At 37.6% G+C, this 18605-nt stretch overlaps 1 protein-coding gene and 1 long non-coding RNA gene across 5 annotated transcripts in view; one reads left to right on the plus strand and one right to left on the minus strand.

Annotated features, from left to right (window-relative positions):
• Window positions 1-10920, minus strand: part of LOC121493355 — a 263542-nt gene extending 252622 nt beyond the window's left edge. For all 3 annotated transcript variants that reach the window (XR_005988461.1, XR_005988460.1, XR_005988459.1), the window contains exons 1-2: window positions 9377-10920; window positions 8683-8732 (exon numbers count right to left, since the gene is read on the minus strand). This is a non-coding gene — a long non-coding RNA (uncharacterized LOC121493355). The remainder of the gene's footprint in view (window positions 1-8682; window positions 8733-9376) is intronic.
• An 886-nt stretch (window positions 10921-11806) lies between these two features.
• NOVA1 (NOVA alternative splicing regulator 1) overlaps window positions 11807-18605 on the plus strand; it is a 148531-nt gene continuing 141732 nt past the window's right edge. Inside the window, exons 1-2 of one of the 2 annotated variants that reach the window (XM_041759138.1) lie at window positions 11807-12297; window positions 14052-14195. In XM_041759138.1, the coding sequence (XP_041615072.1) occupies window positions 12162-12297; window positions 14052-14195 (280 nt within the window). In that variant the 5' untranslated portion in view covers window positions 11807-12161. Of the gene's footprint in view, window positions 12298-14051; window positions 14196-18605 lie in introns of those variants that run through there. The other variant, XM_041759139.1, reaches the window with a different exon arrangement.

The following is an 18605-nucleotide window of genomic DNA, read 5'->3' on the forward strand; positions in this document are numbered from 1 at the left end:
CATTGATATGGGTATTGATAACTCTGTTCAATCTAAAAGAGAATCTTAACATCTACTTCTTAGGTTTATCTTCCTTTTTCTTTCTCCTCCAGGTACCAATACATAAACTTTCCTAAATTTTAATTAAGAAAGAAAGTATTGTTAATACTTAGGTAATTAGGAAGTTATAGCTATGATCCTCTGGCTTCTCATGTTTTCTATGATACATGACAGGAATAGTCAACACTGTGCTGAAACAACTAGATTTCCACATGTAAAAGAATGAAGTTGGAACTCTAATTCACTATAAAAAATTAACTCAAAATGAATCAATGGCCTACATATGAGACATAAAATAATAAAATCTTAGAAGAAAACAGAGGAGTAAATCTTCATGACTTCAAATTTTGCAATTGATTCTTAGATATGACACCATAAAAAGAAGAAAAGAAAAAGAAATAGGCAAGTTGGACTTCATCAAAATTGAACACTTTTGCAAATCGACGGACAGTTTCAACAAACTGAAAAGACAGACTACAAAATCAGAGAAAATATTTATAAATCATATGTTTGGCAAGGGACTAGTATCCAGAATATACAAAGAACATCTACAGCTCAACAAAATTTTAAAATGAGCAAAAGACTTGAATAAACATTTTTTCAAAGAAGATTATAAAGGCTATATCCACTGTAAAATACTGAATTTCTGAAAGGAAATGTATTATACTTTTCCTTAAATGATATTTTTGACAGGTATTGAAAGCTAAACAGACACATATTGTGTGTGTGTATGTGTGTAGTATTCTTTGTTCTATCATTTAGAATATCCACACAAATATGATAAATATGTTCTCATTTAGCATATAGGATATATACTTTATGTTCAATAAACATATACTTTATGTTCAATAAATAACATGCATATTATATTGTTGGTATAATGTGTTTGAGGTTCATCCATATTGTGCTTATATAATATTCCATTGTGGAATGGTAAATAGTATATGTTACATGTGACTATACCACATTTTGTTATCCTTTCTTTAGCTGGAGATTTGGGTTGCTTCCATTTCCTGGCTATTGTGAATAATGCTTTCACTAGAACTCATGTAAAAGTATTTGTTTGATCCTGTTTTCTTTTGGATAACTTCATATCTAGGAGTGGAATATCTGGGTCATATGAGATTTGTTTAGCTTTTTGAAGAACAACTCAATAGAGTGGCTAAAATTCATAAGGTAGCAGAATACTGTGAGAAAAGAGGTCCACAGAAATAGACTTTTGGATATATGAAAGGGTCTCCTTGGGTCTTCAGCCGAGTACTAAACAGCAGATGCATTGGAGGGAACTATCTAAGGAAATGAGGAAACAGGGATTGGTGCTCACACAGAGCTGGGAATAGTTCCTGCTCCCTCTACCTAGAATGGAAAAACCTCATAATTCACTGTGCATCAGCTACAGTATTAAGATGGTTTTGCCTCAGTTCTGAGGTAAGGTTAGCACTAGATTAGATGGTGATCTGGTTCTACCTCATAAGGTTAGCACTAGATTAGATGGTGATCTGGTTCTACCTCATAAGGTTAGCACTAGATTAGATGGTGATCTGGTTCTACCTCATAACCACATTCAAGGACAAAGCTCAAGAATATTTATAGTAACACAAAAATATACAACATACAAGGTAAAATTAATAATACCTGACATCCTATAAAAATTACCAGACATGCATAAAAACAGGACAATATGATTCATATTGAAGAGAATAAAAACAATCAAAACCATATCAGAAATGACATATAATACAACCAATAAACAAAAATATTAAAATAACAATTTTAACTGTCTTCCATATGTTCCAGAATATATAGGATTTATTCAATATATTAAGTGGATACTTGGAGGATATAAAAAAAAAGACCTAAGCTTAATTTCTAAAGATCTGAGAGAGAAGCTTACTAACTTCTTACCTGATCTGAGATGAGAAGCCTACTATCTGAAATGGGAAGCCTACCTGAGATGGGAAATCTACTAATTCTTACCTGATCCATATAGGTGGAAATTTTAGACTAGTGACCAGAAGTCTGATTTGAACCACCAAAACAGTCATGGCCCCCAAATTCTGGACCTGAGGCAATTTACAAATCCAAGAAGGATACCTTGAGAAAGGATCCTGCTATATTACAAAATTTTTATACTGTGTAACAATGAGCTCATACTTATGGAATTCACTGTCTTATAGCCTCCATCATTCTGAAACAGCTGGTTTGATAGGGCTATGGATTACCCTTTTGAAAACTCAGTCATGGTATCAGTTAGGTGGCAATACCTTTTGAGATGGGGCAATGTCCCAGTGATCCATGCTCTAAATCAGACTTAGCATATAGTGCTATTTCTCCCATAACCAGAATTTATAGATCCTTACATTGTAAATCCAAAGCCTGGAAATGGGAATGACTCCTCTCACTATTGTCCTTGGTCTAGAGATCTTAGTTTCAAAGCAAGGAATGCATCCACCAGATGATACAATAAAGATTCCACTGAACTAGAAGTTGAGACTGCCATCTGGCCACTTTGGGCAGCTCAACCTTGTGAATCAACAGAATGAGAAAGGAGTTACTGTGCTGATGCAGTGACTGATCCTGGCTATCAAGGAAAATTGGGCGCTATTAAACAATGAGAGTAAAGAGAATTTTGTCTGAAGTACAGGAGATCCCCTAGAGCATCTCTTTCATTCTCATGTCCTTTGATTAATTTTTTTTTAATTTATTTATGATAGTCACAGAGAGAGAGAGAGAGAGGCAGAGACACAGGCGGAGGGAGAAGCAGGGTCCATGCACCGGGAGCCTGATATGGGATTCGATCCCGGGTCTCCAGGATCGCGCCCTGGGCCAAAGGCAGGCGCCAAACCGCTGCGCCACCCAGGGATCCCCATGTCCTTTGATTAAAGTCAGTGGAAAACTATAACAATTCAATTCAGATAGGATTTCTACTAGCCCAGCTCCTTCAGGAATTAAGATTTGGATCATCCCACTTGGCAAAGACCCACAACCAGGTGAGGTGTTTGCTGAGGGCAAAGGGGATATTGAAAAGGTAGTGGGAAAAGGAAATGAAGAAAGTTGTGGAAGACTAGAAATACCATCTCTGAAGATGTGACCATATGAGGAAATGAAGACTATAATCATTAATAATATTTTTGATGTGAATGTTTATAGTACTTATATATTACTTTATTATCTCTCTCTTATTGTGTAACATAAAATGTGTTAATAACAGTTACTATTATATTTAATGGACAGGAGATCACAAGAGAAGTGGAAACATCACCCAAAGATTTTGTATCCTCTGCTGGGGAAATGACTAGCATGTTTTGTTTTATATGGGACAGTTCATTCTGTATATCATTATTTTTTATTACAAGTATGATTTAGTTTTGTATTTCCCTGGTAACTTCAAATGGTTTAAGAAGCTGTGCATGGGTGCCAAGGTGAAAAGGGGTGGGCTGTGATAGCTTTGTGATATGTCAACTTAGTTAGGTTGAACTACATTTCACAGAATGTCTTGTCTAGTATGTTTGTAGTTAGGGTAGTCTACAAGAGATATTCTTTTGTGAGAGTTGGAAGATGGAGAGGAAGCAGCAGCCATTTGCAGAATATATACAACTTCTTATAGTTATTCAATTAAGCAATAGTCTAGGGCCTGATGTGAAGGGATTTTGGAGATATAATTAAATTTCCAATTTTTATTTGACTAAAAGGGAGATTACCGTATGTGGGACTGACTTAATCAGGTGGTAGCCATCAAAGCAAGTAGGTCTCTGAAAATCAGAGACTTAAAGCATAGTTGGGCCTGCAACTGCTCTCCCTTCCTCCTGTATCTTTGCTTCTTGAGTGTCCATCTGTGGATTTTGGCTGGTTAGCCAAAGCCCACAACCGTGTGAGCCAATTCCCTTAATATCATTATCACTATGTATCTTTGTGTGTGTATAAAATTTTAAAATATATATATCCTACTAGTCTGCTTCTCTGGTTGAAGCTTGACTGACATAGATTAAAAGAGATTTAAGTAATATATGAACCTGTTGTAATGTATTTATTTGGGTAGAGGTTTAAACAAAATGTAAAAAATGTTATATAACATTCAGAAAATTTAAACAGACTGGATATCTGATAATAATGAGTTTTTGTCAATTATTTTCAATATAATAATGGTATTTTGGATTATTTTAAGGCTATATTTTTTTCAGAATAAAAATCTAATGATAGAATTTGCTTCAAAATTAGCCTGAGAGGGGCACCTGGGTGGTTCAGTGGTTGAGTGGCTCAGTGGTCTGTCTATGGCTCAGGTCATGATCCCGGGGTCCTGGGATTGAGTCCCACATCAGGCTCCCCATGGGAAGCCTGCTTCTCCCTCTGCCTATGTCTCTGCCTCTCTTTCTGTGACTTTCATGAATAAATACTTTTAAAAATTAGCCTGAGAAAGAGGTTAAATGAAACAAGATTGATCAGAAGTTTATAGTATTGTATAGGTATACAGTACATGGGATCCATTATGCTATATTATCTCCTTTTGAATAAGAATTTCCATTATAAGAATGAAAAAATAATTTTTCTTAAAGCCTACAAATATTTGACTCTGAGAGGAAAAAGTTAAGTAAAGCAAATTATGCATTTACTAAATTTTCTAGCCCCCCCTTCAGACATTAGGTAGATCTGCTATACCCAGTCTCTTTACAACACACACACACATACACACACACACACACACACACACACACACACCCTGCACCTCTTCTTTCTGCACAACAGACATTTAACATCCATATGTAAAATGCAGGTTTTAATAAGTAAGCCCTACACATTCTCAATTATATGAAATGAAACATGGATAAAATAATTTAGAATTACATCAAGTCAATTAGACACTTCTGACCTACCACGGAAATGCTTACACAGTGAAACCAAAGGATTAAATAGCGAGGCAGAATCCAGCAAGGTAGAGTATGGTAATGTAGTTTTTTTTTTTTTAATATACAAGGATACCAATTTCTTCTTGTACTTATAAACACATGTAACATTATTATAAGAAAAATGGAACTTCCTATTATCTGACGTGTAATAAGCAGTGGAAATAGCAGACTACATTAGAAAGTAGTCTTGACTAGAGTTGTAAAAACCTTGTCTAGAATTCAAGAAGGACTAAGGCTTATTTGAACAGCAGGAAGTAAACACTCAGGAAATCTGAATAATCCATAATGTATGCAATTCCCTGATGCTGTTTGTGGGTCTAATGGTTTATCATTTGAAGATATATTTCATTATATTTATAATGTCTATTTCTTCAATTCACATCATCTTGCTATAGTACTTCCTGATAAAGAATCTATCAAAATGATTGTTTCCACATTCAAATGTGAAAAAATAAATTTTGAAGTTCTATCCTCCTACTCTCTACCTCTGTTCTTGATCTCTAGCTTAGTTGAAACTAAAAAAAGTATAGATAGGGAATAAAACATCATGAAGCCTAGAGGATGTGGAGACATACTAATTTATTACACCACAATGTAATATAAGAGTAAACAATAATAAACATTTCTACTATTACTCATGGAGAAATTGCCATATAAAAGAATCTGATGAATAAAAAATATTTTAGGTTTATAATTAGCAGACAAAAAGTCAAAACTCTTGAGTGTATTAGGGTGACTATATAATTTACTATCAAATTAGGACAATTTTGAAGGTATTGATGGCCTAAGCCAGGACCAGAACAAACGGAAACTCAGGATCACTCTAGGCATTATCAGAATAAAGTATGTGTAGAGGAAGGTATTTTATGGATGCAAGAAATAAGTGATTTCAACTTAGTAGACATTACATATGAATACTAGTTAATTACAACTTCTTTAATCTACTTTTGAAGTTCTTTTTTCTTAACTTTTCTCTCTCTTCATTTTATCATCTTTATCATTTGTTTTTACTCCAGCAATCTTTCATATCCAAATAGTTTGAAAGATGGAACTGTCACGTTTTGAATTGTCATCCCAATAAAATATTTTAAACTATAGATTTCAATGAGTGATTGCTTTAAAAATGTAACAGAGAATAAATATATCAAATATATTCTTTACAGTATCAAAATTGTTTTCCTTGGTATATCATTTTCCATTGTGCCTAAAGTACATATACCTTCAAAATGTGTATCATTAACAGATTTGCAAATACATGTTAATGCATTTTGATATTGACAATTTTCTTTGTAAGATTCTATGGTCATAAACATACTGCGATAGAAATTTGTTTTTAGAGATGTACAGAGTATCTACCTACTCTCCCATTTTATAGACTAAGAAAATGAAATCCAGAGCAGGTAAATGAGTTATTCCAAGACCTAAGATCGCAAAGCTGAGTAGGTAAGAGTCCGAACCAGATTATCAGTTTAAGGTTCTTTTTATTTTCAACTTTTTAAAAAAAATAATTTAGACTTACAGAAGAGTTTCAAAGATAAAAATTCCCCAATACCCCTCATGCAGCTTCTCCTAAGGTTTACTATTTACATAATCATTTTTGTTGCACTGTATAAAGTATTAGTTCAGATTTATTGTCTTTAAGGTAAGTGTGAAAAGATGTATTTCATAATATTTAGAAAAATGCCACATTATTGATCTGTTACAAATCAAGGAAATATGCTCCGTGCCAACAAATTTAGGATTCTTTCTAATATTAACATATCTCTTTATGTATTGGGATGAATATTAAGGCTTGGGGATGTTTTGGAATAATGCTAATAACACACTTATGTTTCCATATAAATTAGGGTGAGCTTTCATAGACTGTTTCATAAACATATTCGCCAACAATGAATTTATGTGATTAAATACATAAACATAAAAACTTTGAATTTTTGAGAAGATACAGTTTAATAAATTTTCTAAGAAGCGCAATCTTAGAAAAGTATTTCTAATCAATATGTCTATTGTAGAATTTGTTATACAAACTCAAGAGGTGGGTTTGGGTGATAAACTCTTCTGGTATATATTTGCTCCTATTTTCTTTGTGCTGCATTAGATGAAAAAATAGAGTATGTACATTGATTCTTCCTGTCTATATCTTAAAAAATTAAAAATGTGTTTTTTTTAAAACAAAAAAAATATTCAGTCTTCTTACAACCAATGGTTACAATACTTGGATTGTGTAACTTACAAAATCTTAATTTTTTTAGTATTTCCAGCTTTCCAAATTCTTCATATTTATTTGGCCTTCCAACAACACTTTGCAGTAACAGATTGTCTTCTTGTTTTCCTTTTTCATACACTTATGTTGATATTTGTAACAAACTGTTAGTGCCCCACCCATATTTCCTTACCCTCCCAGGGCACAAGTGGCCTGCCTGATTTTCCACAATGGTGGGGGATGTGTCCATAGCACAGTATTGATTCCCTAGCCATTTCCAGCCTGTATAAGGGCAGAATAGACTCCAGCGGCCAGGGAAAGTTGTCAGAAAAGGATGCAGCTCTGGCAATTGGAAGACTAGCCAGCATGCATTAAATTAATGCACCCTAGGAAAAGACTTCCATCAATGACTGAAGAGAGTTGGTGCATATATACATACCTCAGTTTTCTCACACCTTGAGTGGGCTAGTTCTGAAGCTACTGTTTTAAATGGTTTCCCAGGAATCCCAGTAAGATTAAGCTCTGTTTGCTCACAGTGTAACGCGCTTGGTAATTCACCCTTCCTTGCCTTCCTTCCATTCCCTGTCTCATTTACCCAAATCCTTACTGTTTCCTGAAATCACTTTCTAAAATACACTATTGGCGCTTGAATACTTAACTCAGGATCTGATTTTGGTAGAACACAAACTCCGAAAAGTTTCCCAAAGCATAGGCTGAAGAGACACTCAAGTAGAGACAGCATTAAGTTCTATAGTTAATAGGACTCACTGTAAGAAAGACGGGGGGAAGCAGGCAAATGGGCTTAGGAATATTTGTGGACATTGACCATCTGTGTTTTCTCTAAAAATCCAAGCATTATTATTGAAAATAGATTATCTTATGTCCATTTTACTCTAAAACTTAGAAAAGAAAAAGAACCCCTTCTGAAAGCTAATAAAGACCAAGGATTTTGTTCTTCAGATTAATATCATTTTCCATCAGAGTTGCTTATGTTTTCATCAATTAAGCAAGGAAAAGAACACATTCTCTTGTATGGTGTTAGAAAATATTATTAAATTTGCAGTGCCAATTGCTTGGTTAATTAAAAAATAAAATATTTCTTTTCAGAGAATTAAAAGGTCAAATATTTCTATTATATTTTTTAAAAAAATTCATTCAGTTTATTTGCAGCATAAGAGGTATAGCATACTATATAAACTGGGAGCTGCTTTTAAAATTTCTTTTCCAGTTTTATTAGCTGTTAAAAATACATAATAAGAGAGAAAATGTTTGTGTCTATTTAATCAGAATGGCAGAGGTATACACTGTGTGAAATGGAGAAGTATGTTTTTTTTTTAAAAAAAAAAACAAACAATAAAACATAATAGAGAATGGAGAATAGAATGTATTCTCTGATAACCTTCATTGACCAAATCAGATCATAAGCTAACTGACCCTTAGATGTCCAACCAGGTCTTAGGATAGTCTCTGCAATCCCTGGCATATCAGAGTTAAATAAACTATTGGTAAGCATGCTATCCACATTTAAAATCATACCTTCTGCTTCTAGGCCCCATGGAATGGTGGGTAGCATTTAAATATTAAGTCTAAAGAAGGAAATAAGAGAAGGGTCAAATAAATATCATAAGAATACAGTGTCATGACTCTCAGGAAGCTAATTTAACTTAAAAAGTTCATTTTCAATTTAACTTATATGTGGCAATGACAGATATTTTCTAAAATAAAATATTTAGAAATATTTTATTTTCAGAAATTTGTTAACATCAGTTTCCAGTTCTCAGTCTTTCCCCAATTCAAAACTACATTATGCTGAATACTATGTCCAAGCTTTAATACAATATAGCTTTGAACTATCTTCATTTTTGAATTATCTTTGTCCCCTGTCTTTCACTGTTTTAAAACAATCTTGTAACAAATCCCAGCCTTTTTCTAATTTTTCATTTGAAAACATCCTCGCATATTTTTGGTACACTTCACAGAACACTTTGATTACACAATGTCTGGCATCAGCTTTTTCTATCTTGACTACCACATACTTATTCCAAACCCTGATTTTCTTTCATCACAGCTCCCTTGTGGCTTTTTTTTTTTTTAAATCCAATTCTGTGTATAAATCCTCTTTATTTTGGTCATGAAGGCCATATCATGGTTTCCTATTACATCATATATCAGATAAAAATCCTGGACTTTTTAAAGGCTCACAGACCTTTACCAATATGTACTAACTTACCTGCTTTCCCTTTCTTTGAAGTCTCAGCACATCTTCTTCTCTGACTGGAGGCAAAGTGTTTTTCATAATTCCAGATGAACTTTTATTCCCAAACTGTTATCTCTTCCCTTATTCAGTGGGCTATAATCTATCTTTCATCACTTAAAAAGCACCAGAAATCCCAATGCCGCCTACATGTTCCTTGCAATAAAGGGATGCTATGAGGAGGGTTAGTATTCTTTTCCACTCCCTTCTCTGTCAGGAATTAAATTTTATTCTACTCTCTTTGGTTATTGCCTCAGATACGCAGGTATTCTTGGTCAGAATATAGAATTACAGTGAGGTTCTTTATTATGCTAGCTTTTACTGAAGCCATCATTCAGGCTGAAGGGCTATAGTGAAAAGTACGAGGAAGGAGCATCTTTGTTCTGGGAATCTAGCGAGTATGTTTATACCTTTTCCCATGTTACAACACACTTCACATCTTACATTATCTCATTTGACTCGTTTAAGACCTGTGGAAAGCAGGGTCGCAGCCCCCGTTTTTAAGCGCGAAGGAACCCAAGCTCTAGAGTACTGCAATATTCAAGAGGACAGACTCCGGACTCAGGAAGACCTGAGTTTGAATTATTGCGACAATATTTATACCTATGTGACTTTGAATTATTAATATTTCTAAACCTAAACTGCCTCATAAAAGAGGGCCAGAAATAACTCTATGATGTACTGCCATAAAGAGCATCGCATGTAAAGTGGATGGCCTGGCACATGGTAAGCACTCAATAAACAGCCAACATGTCAGAGGATTTGCCCAAGACACTTTCAGAACCTGACTGCAAGGCCCTGAAACCAAGATTTTGGGCTCCAAAGCCCTTGTTTTCCCGATTATCCCTACCTGATTCCTAGCACACTGATTAATTAGGCGAGTAATCTGACAGATGACCTTGAGCCCAATGCTCGCGTGCATCAGTTTACTGATCCGTAAACTGAGTCTCTCCTGACTTGCAGAGTCTACTGTAGGTATGTAATTTTGTATTTTTTTGTTTTTTCCTGTAGCTTTGTACACTTGAGGCTCAGATTCCCTGTCTACCCGAGATCTGTGTCGTCGTAAGCTGTGCACATCGCAAGGAGTTTGTATTCAGACTTCAGTAATTAAGTTTTGTGCCCACTCAGCTGTTGCCGGTCTTTAGGCGCCTCGTGAGGGAAGACCCGTGCACGTAGCTTTGCTTATCGATGACCCGGCTCGGCCCGAAAGGATTAAGGGCGGCGAGGGGCTCTAAGCTCCCCAGCGAGGTTACACAGCGCCTCTAATGAGCGCTCCTTGGACGAGACCCACCCGTCACCGGTGCGAAACCGCCGGGGAGTTGACACGCTGTCTTCTGCCTCACTCTGAAGGACTCGCGTCCCCAGCTAGCTAGGAGTCCCGGGAGCCCAAAGTTAGGCTCCTTCCCTCAGCCTGGACGCTGTCGCACTCGAACGCCCTTCTCGGACGGACCCCAAGCGTCGCGGTCGCGGCCCCGGCCCGGCCCGGCCCGGCCCGGCCCCCGCCAGCCGGAGCGCCCTCCCCGCCCCTTCATCCCTCTCCTACCCGAGGGTCCTGATTGGGAAGGGGCCTGAAGAGCGTCCCTTACACTCCCATCCTATTGGCTAGCACGGCTGTCAGTAATCTCCGCTTCCCGCCTTCTAGCCTAGCGTGTTTCTTGGACCCCTCGGTCTCTGCGACGAGCCGCTGACGTTTGCCTGAGCCGCGTTGCCGCGGCCCGGCGACCTTTCACCCCCCCCTTTCCCACAGGAGCGCCCCGGGCCCCGGCCCCGCCCCCGTCGCCGGCGCGCGCCCCCGGGGCCCGCGCTCGGCCCGCGCTCGGCCCGCGCGCACACACGCACACGCACACGCACACGCACAGGCACACGCACGCGCGCACACCCCCTCCCCCGCCTCCGGCGCGGCCCCCTCCGCCCCCGCAGGCTGAGGCACCGGCGCTGGGAGGCGGCGGCGGCGGCGGCGGCGCTGCTGAGAGGCAGGGACCCGAGCGCGAAGTGTGTGGGAGTCTACGAACTCAGCCCCTCTCTACCCTCCCCTCGCAGCCATCCCCCTCCCTCCCCGCCAGCCCCCCCGACAAGCGGGAGAAATAATGAGCGAGACCGGGCGGCAGCAGCAGCATCGCCGAGCAGCCCCGGCAACGGCAGAACCGCTCCGGCAGCGGCGGCGGCGGCAGCACCAGCAGCGGGAGCGAGCGCAGCGCTAGCGCGGCGCGGGGACCGCCGCGCTCCTTCCCGGCTCCTGCCCTCCTCCGCCGCCCGCTCCTCGCCTCGCCTCGCCTCTCCTCGCCTCTCCGCAGCCACCTCCTTCCCCTCCTCCTGCTCATTCACTCTTTCCCTCACTCTCCCCTCCTCCTCGGCTTCTCCCGCGCCCCGCCAGCCCTCGCGCTCTCCCACTCCCTCTGCCCGTCCTCCCCGCTCCCCTCCTCCCGCTCATTCACGCGCCCCTCTCCCTTCACTCTCTCCCCCTCTCTCCTTTCTTCTCCTTCTTTCACCCTCCGTCTCTCACACCCCCTCCATTCCCCTGTCTCCTTTCTGACACTGCACTGCAGCTGCTCCTCAGCCCTGCCCCCTCCCCAGTGAGAACAAACCAGCAACACCGCTTTTTTTTTTCCTAAAGAGATTTCTATTGATCCGATTAAAAAAAACAAAACAAAAAAAAAAAACAAAAAAACCTTAAGAAACCCCAAACGCAAAAAAAAAGAAAAAAAAAAGCCAAAACAAAAGGGAGAACCTTCTCCCCGTAGCAGCGGCAGGAACTGCAAACATGATGGCGGCAGCTCCCATCCAGCAGAACGGGACCCACACTGGGGTTCCCATAGACCTGGACCCGCCGGACTCGCGGAAAAGGCCGCTGGAAGCCCCCCCTGAAGCCGGCAGCACCAAGAGGACCAATACGGGCGGTGGGTATCGCTTCCACCTCCCCGCTGGCCCCATCCCCCGCCGCCCGCCCCTGCCTCCCTCCCTCCCGCCGGCCTCCCTCCCGCCCGCGGCCCGGACACCTCCAGCCCGAAGCCGGCGGCTCCCGCGCCCCTGCCCCGCGCCCCCTCCCCTGCACCTGCCCCGCACCTCGCCGTCCCGGACGCATTTCCATTGCTCTGTTTATCATTCATCAAAATGGCGACCGGGTTTTCGGAATAGACCTATCTTTGCTTTTAATCGGTCTAAAGACTGACCATTTAAATATCCTAGACCTGGGCCAGGGGGTCCGCGAAGGAGGAGGAGGATGACCCCCGAGTGAGGTGATGGCCGCCCGAAGATGCGCGCTGCATTTAACAGTCGGATAAAATAAATAAATAAATGGCACTTGGGTAGCGGATAGCGAATGACTGGGGCACCGGAGAGTTTTCCTCTCTCCATCCCCCTTGCTTTGGGCCACAAGTAGTATGCAAAACCTTGCTGAGTGCATGCTCTTACCGCACTTAGATTGTCGTTGCAAATGTCTCATTGATTTGCCTTCAGAGGTGTGCATACGAGGGTGGGGGTGTCTGGTGCTGTGGCTTGTTAGTTTAACATCCTGCGCTTCCTGGGAAGATGAGTTATAACGGGACCGGTATCGCTTCTTCATTTGCGCTGGAGTCATCTTAACAATGCACCCAATGCATCGAGGCAGAGGTGAATTCATCTACAGCATGCACGTTAGAGACGGACGGGGGTCTTGCGAGCGGCACACCCGCGAAAACCGGGGACGTTTATTCACACGAGGAAGCTGGATTTACCGGGCTGCTTCCTATTTAAGACTCGATCAGTTTGTCGGAAATTAAAGTTTATGGAGTTGGCTTTATTTTCGAGAGCATCTCATTTCACTCTTTTCTTGGGTCATCCACTCCCTCCGCTTTAAAAAATCGTGGCTGTTTTGGAGGACTAACATAATCTGTCGGGTCACTTCCAAGTGTATTTGATATAAATGACTCCTAAGCTTTTTAGTATTGGCAGAATTCTTCTTAAGGTCCTTTAATTAATGAGCTTAAACGAGATCATGGTAGACTAAGAAGTGCTAAAGAAATACCCCAGGATTAGTTAGATTTGCCAGTTCACATCACTTTGAGTTATTTCCTGGCAGTTATTGCAGGCTTGGAATACACCCTACAGTTTGGGTGGACTATTTGGTAGGAGAAATGTTTGTTTTGCATACTTTGAGTAGAATATAGGCGATGGCTAATTGTAGTCCTTAGGTGTTTGCTAGTGTCAAACCGATATACATAGCTCATTCACTGTTTACAGCCCTCTTACTTGTTTATTATATCGCAGTGTGTTAAGTGAAGATTTGTCATCATATAAATCTCTGAAGTTTTGTTAAAGGGTCAGTTCATTTCATTTTACCATAGTAACCACAGATAGAATTGGAAGACTTCCATGTTTGGAATAACAACTGGAATTTAGTCATCAGTTTCTACAGTGCTGCAAAATGATAGAACATGTTTAGTTTTTAATTCTAAGTTTGAAAGTAGAAATCCTACAAAATGGGAAACATCTAGTACTTATTTATTTTTCATTGCAATTGGCTTACTTTTGTTCTTTGAAAAAATTTAACCCCGTATTTCCTGCAGCTGTGTGCCCTATGTTTTAATTGCTGTTTTTCCCTCTTGAGGGTGGAGAGGGGATACAAAGTTTAAAATTATCATGTTAACCAAGTATATTTCTTTGCATTTTTCAGAAGACGGCCAGTATTTTCTAAAGGTTCTCATACCTAGTTATGCTGCTGGATCTATAATTGGGAAGGGAGGACAGACAATTGTTCAGTTGCAAAAAGAAACTGGAGCCACCATCAAGCTGTCTAAGTCCAAAGATTTTTACCCAGGTAGGTGCAATGATGAAGAGATTGTTTGATAAATCCCCACGGAAAGAAAGAGAACATCTACCTGTGTTGTATGCTGTATTCAGATAAATTCTTAAGAGTATAGACTTTATTTATATGTTGTATTTGTGGAAAATCCTAAAGTACATTTCTACTGTTGGTGTTAATGTTTTGTTTCAATGGATATATTGTGTCTGATTTAAGAACAATTACGAGGTCCATCTTTTGGGTATTTCTAAATACTACTTCTAATACTTTTTTCTAATTAGGAAAAAAAAAACTCTAAAATTTAAAGATAGAAACGTGGACAGCTGGCATCAGGAAATAGGGTTCTTTTGAAGTTTTCAGACATCATTGTAATGACAATTAGTCTAGAGTGAATTCAGAAGTGGGGGTAGGAAGGCTTCTTAAAGAATGGACCATTTACTTCTAAATCCATTATGTACCTCTTTCTGCTTCACTGCTTTGTTTGTTGGCCCTGGAGTGAAGTAAAGAGGACGAGTGCTGCCTCTTCAGATTTTTAAAATACTGCGTTTTTAATGTAATTGTGACAAGGAAATATATTATTATGTAAGAAGTAAAATAATACTTAAGAATTTGTGTTATGAAGAGCTGTATTGGGTTAAATTATGTTAACAGTTGTGTGGTACTGTAACCTACTGGAATATGGCAAGTTTCCTAGGTGGTATAATTTTTTTTTTTTTTTTTTGTACTTTCCAGTGTGTGCTTTTTATTTCAAGTGTTACATAGTTTTGCGTGTTTGTTCTTTTTCTTTTTTTTTATCGTTTTGGTACTCAGTATATGGACTTTAACTGGAAAATCTGCATAATTGAATAGTATTCTCTTAGGTAAAAAAACATGAACTGATTTGCTTTTACCCAGGTGTAGCTTCTGCCTTTTTTTTTTTTTTTTTTTTTTTGGTTATTTTGTCTTTATTGGCCATAAAAAAATATTTATTCAATGCTGAGGGAACTGATACCGCTTTTTTTTTTTTTTCCTGTTGGGAAAAAAAAGCTTATTTCCTTTCAATGATCTAATTTCAGTAAGGGTTCTTTAACAGAGGGTTTCTTTTTCAAGAGCCAATTGATTGGTGGTATAAAATGGACCATTGTGCTAGATAAGGTTTAGGATGGTTGAAAATATCATTTAGTTATATAAATTAATGTAGTATATTTGGTAAACATTACAAATATTACACTGAAATGTAATTTATTAGATATGCTGTCCTTTGAAAGTTTGATCCTGTGAGTGTAGTTTTGTAGATGGCTTTCCTTGTCTCTGAAACTTTCCGTATGCGTTAAGAAAGTTTACTAACGTATTCACGTTTGTATGTTTAAAAGATATATTATGATGAAAAAAATCAATGTGGAATTGTGAAAACCGTAGTACAAATAAAAGCACTCAGAAGAGCTTGATTGCAGAATTAATAACGTGATAGTTCTAGGAAAAGAGCTGCAATGGTAAATTAAATTCACTGTCAATAGATGAAAATGAAATAGCTTTTCTGCATTAAACATGAGGTGGTATCAGATGTGCAGGGATGTTACAGAAAATTGGTGTTTATCAAGGATATTCCAAATAGTAAATTAAATGCCTTTTCATTTGAATATAGTTTATTTTCAGTGGGTTGGAAAGGGTGCACCAAGAATTAGATCTTTTGTTTTTAGTCCACTTAGTTATGCATATTTTTTATTACATTGAAATTGCTTATTTATAGTTCTGAGGCATGTTATTCATATAGAGCAAGAATATCCGTTGGAAAAAATGGAAAGCTGGAACGCGTTGAACAAAATTTTGTGTGTGTAGTGACGTAACCTGATCAAATGTGATTTGAAATGTCTGGATAAAAGAAGGCTTATCCTCTGCCTGTAACAGGTGGAAACCAAGTACACACTGGAATCAATTTTAAGGATAAAATAAAGCCTGTAATTAATAAGAAGCTGTATTAATTCTGAACAATTTTTATTTAAATATGATATTAACTAGGTTATTACCTGTTCAGACAGATACATCTCTCTTCTTCTGATAGACTTCAATTTTAATGGTCTTTCTGTTTACACTTGACCACAAGGCTATGGAATTATCCAAGGTCCTGGTTTTCCTCAACATAACAGCCTCTGAGCTACTTTCAAGTTCTCAAACTCAGATATATTTAAGGGATAACTACCTGCTCATCTCAGACGAAGTAAATTAGAAAAACGTGATTTATATCACCGAGTTATAAGGACTTTCTTGTAGGATTATGCAGTGATTAATTGGGAAGCCCATTTTTGTGTTTCATGTATGCGTTTATGACTCCTGTTGGATTAGAATGAATATGCTTAATGTTTATTTCATGAAGAGTTTTTCTGTTTCTCATTTGGTAAGACAGTGTATTTGTGGAAAGGTGTACTTTAGTTGTATAACCTAATGGATTTTCCCAAATTACCTAAGTTTTGAAACAGTGTAATTGTGTTCAGAAGGTTTAGTTAAAATACTGGTGTATGTAAGACAGATTTTCTGTAGAATATATAATGCAGACTACAGCCACACTTTGAGGATATTTTAACAAATTTCAACTCAAATGTATGTCCATTGTTTTTATTAGAGCAAATATAGTCTATTCATATTTATCATATTTGTAGATTTTTTTGTGGTTTTTTTTTTTTTTTTGCTCAACCTGTGTCTTTAAAATATCTTAAGCAACCTTGCTTTTTTGAGTAATTTTTAATATTTATGGTTGAAATCAAGAAAACATTTTGTGCACATTAGTTGGTATGATTTAGAATTTGTAGAACTGTATATTGCATTGTATATTTCACATTTCATAGTAAAATAATTTGGGGAAATTGTATGATCAGGATTGTAAGGTGCATTCTTAAATTACTGTAATCAGAAGGAAAAGATCTGCAAGTAGACATGCTTTATTTTTTGCTGTGCTTCGTAATTCATTTATCTTTTTAAAAATCTAAATCTTACAGAACACTTACCACCTGTCATTTGTGAATATGTCTTTTTTTCTTATTTGATTAAAATAGCTTATTTATTTATATATCTTTTTTATAAATGGGTTCCCTAAAGTTGTTGCTTTGTAGTAAAAAACAGCTTTCTCATTTGGGGGAATATATTACTGAATGCATTTTCAGAATGGCGATAGTGTTCTCTTTTATTCTTTTATTAGGCATCTGAAGATGTGTTTAGTTTTTGTTAATGAATAGACTGATTTTATATGTTAAAAGTATTGCATGGTTAACATAGATAATCCAAAAACTTATTGACTATGTTATTGGTTGGGAATACTAAAGGGTTTATAAAATGTGTATTTTCATGTGTGCCTTAGATTTTAGAACATTTCGTAAGGTACCTATTGCTATTCCATTGTATGATAGTAGAGATATTCATTAGATCAATCAAACAGAAATACTTCACTATAATCTCAGCATATATTAGTGTCTTTCTTATAGTTTTCATATTTATGGTAATGAAACTGGATCACATTTGATGTAAAGTATTTACTTTTTTTTATGGTCCTTAAGGTAAAATTTGAACTTATATTCCTAGATTTATTACATCATAATCTTAGCATTGTCCAACGTGGGTGATTTTTTTTTTTTTAAATCACAAACCATTTATATGTTAAAATTTTAAAACTCATGAAAAAGCAGACCGTAAGTGAATTTTTCTTTTAGTGAAGGAAATACCCAACACTGCCTTAATTTTAACATGGGGAGAATTCAGTGGCCAATTTAACTTTTAGGATCGGGACTGTATAGCAGAAAAATGATCATTTTTTTGCGAAATCAGATGAGTTGATGAAGTTTTAAAATAGGTCACTTCTTTTGTTTATATTGTTGAAGGAAGACTATTATGATATTGGTAGTACAAAAGGGATACTTTAGTTACAGCTTTTAAAAGTTGCAGTCTAAACACTTTAGATGGAAAGCATCTTAGAAATTTGTTGATAAATATCTTAAGGCAAAATTAGTAGATAAATAGTTGTAAAAAGGAAAAATTAGGCAGTTTAATTTCTAGTATTGAGTTTAATATGATAGTTATCATTACATCATGCTATACCTTTGATTTTAGTGTGATCAAAGATTTGCTAATACATAATATGTTTTTCTTTATATCTTAAACTTGTGGTATTATATTTGTCATATTACCTGTTGTGGATTACTTTATATTTTGTCTCTCTATACTCTCAGTTGGGGGAGGAACCATAATCTTTCACCTGGACATTAATGTCTCCGAAAATCTGCTGTATTTTTAATATTTTATTTCTCATTTTAAGTAACAGGAAATCTTAACATGTGAAGGAATTTAACTGGCTTAGCACAATCTATGTTAAAATGTAGAGCCCTAAAGATACAATTTTGATACTTAACTCATGTAAGCAAATATTTAGTTACTAGCATAGAATTTTTAGAAAAATGG

The sequence above is a fragment of the Vulpes lagopus genome, chromosome 6 (genome assembly GCF_018345385.1).
Source record: "Vulpes lagopus strain Blue_001 chromosome 6, ASM1834538v1, whole genome shotgun sequence".
NCBI classification, from domain to species: Eukaryota; Metazoa; Chordata; class Mammalia; order Carnivora; family Canidae; genus Vulpes; species Vulpes lagopus.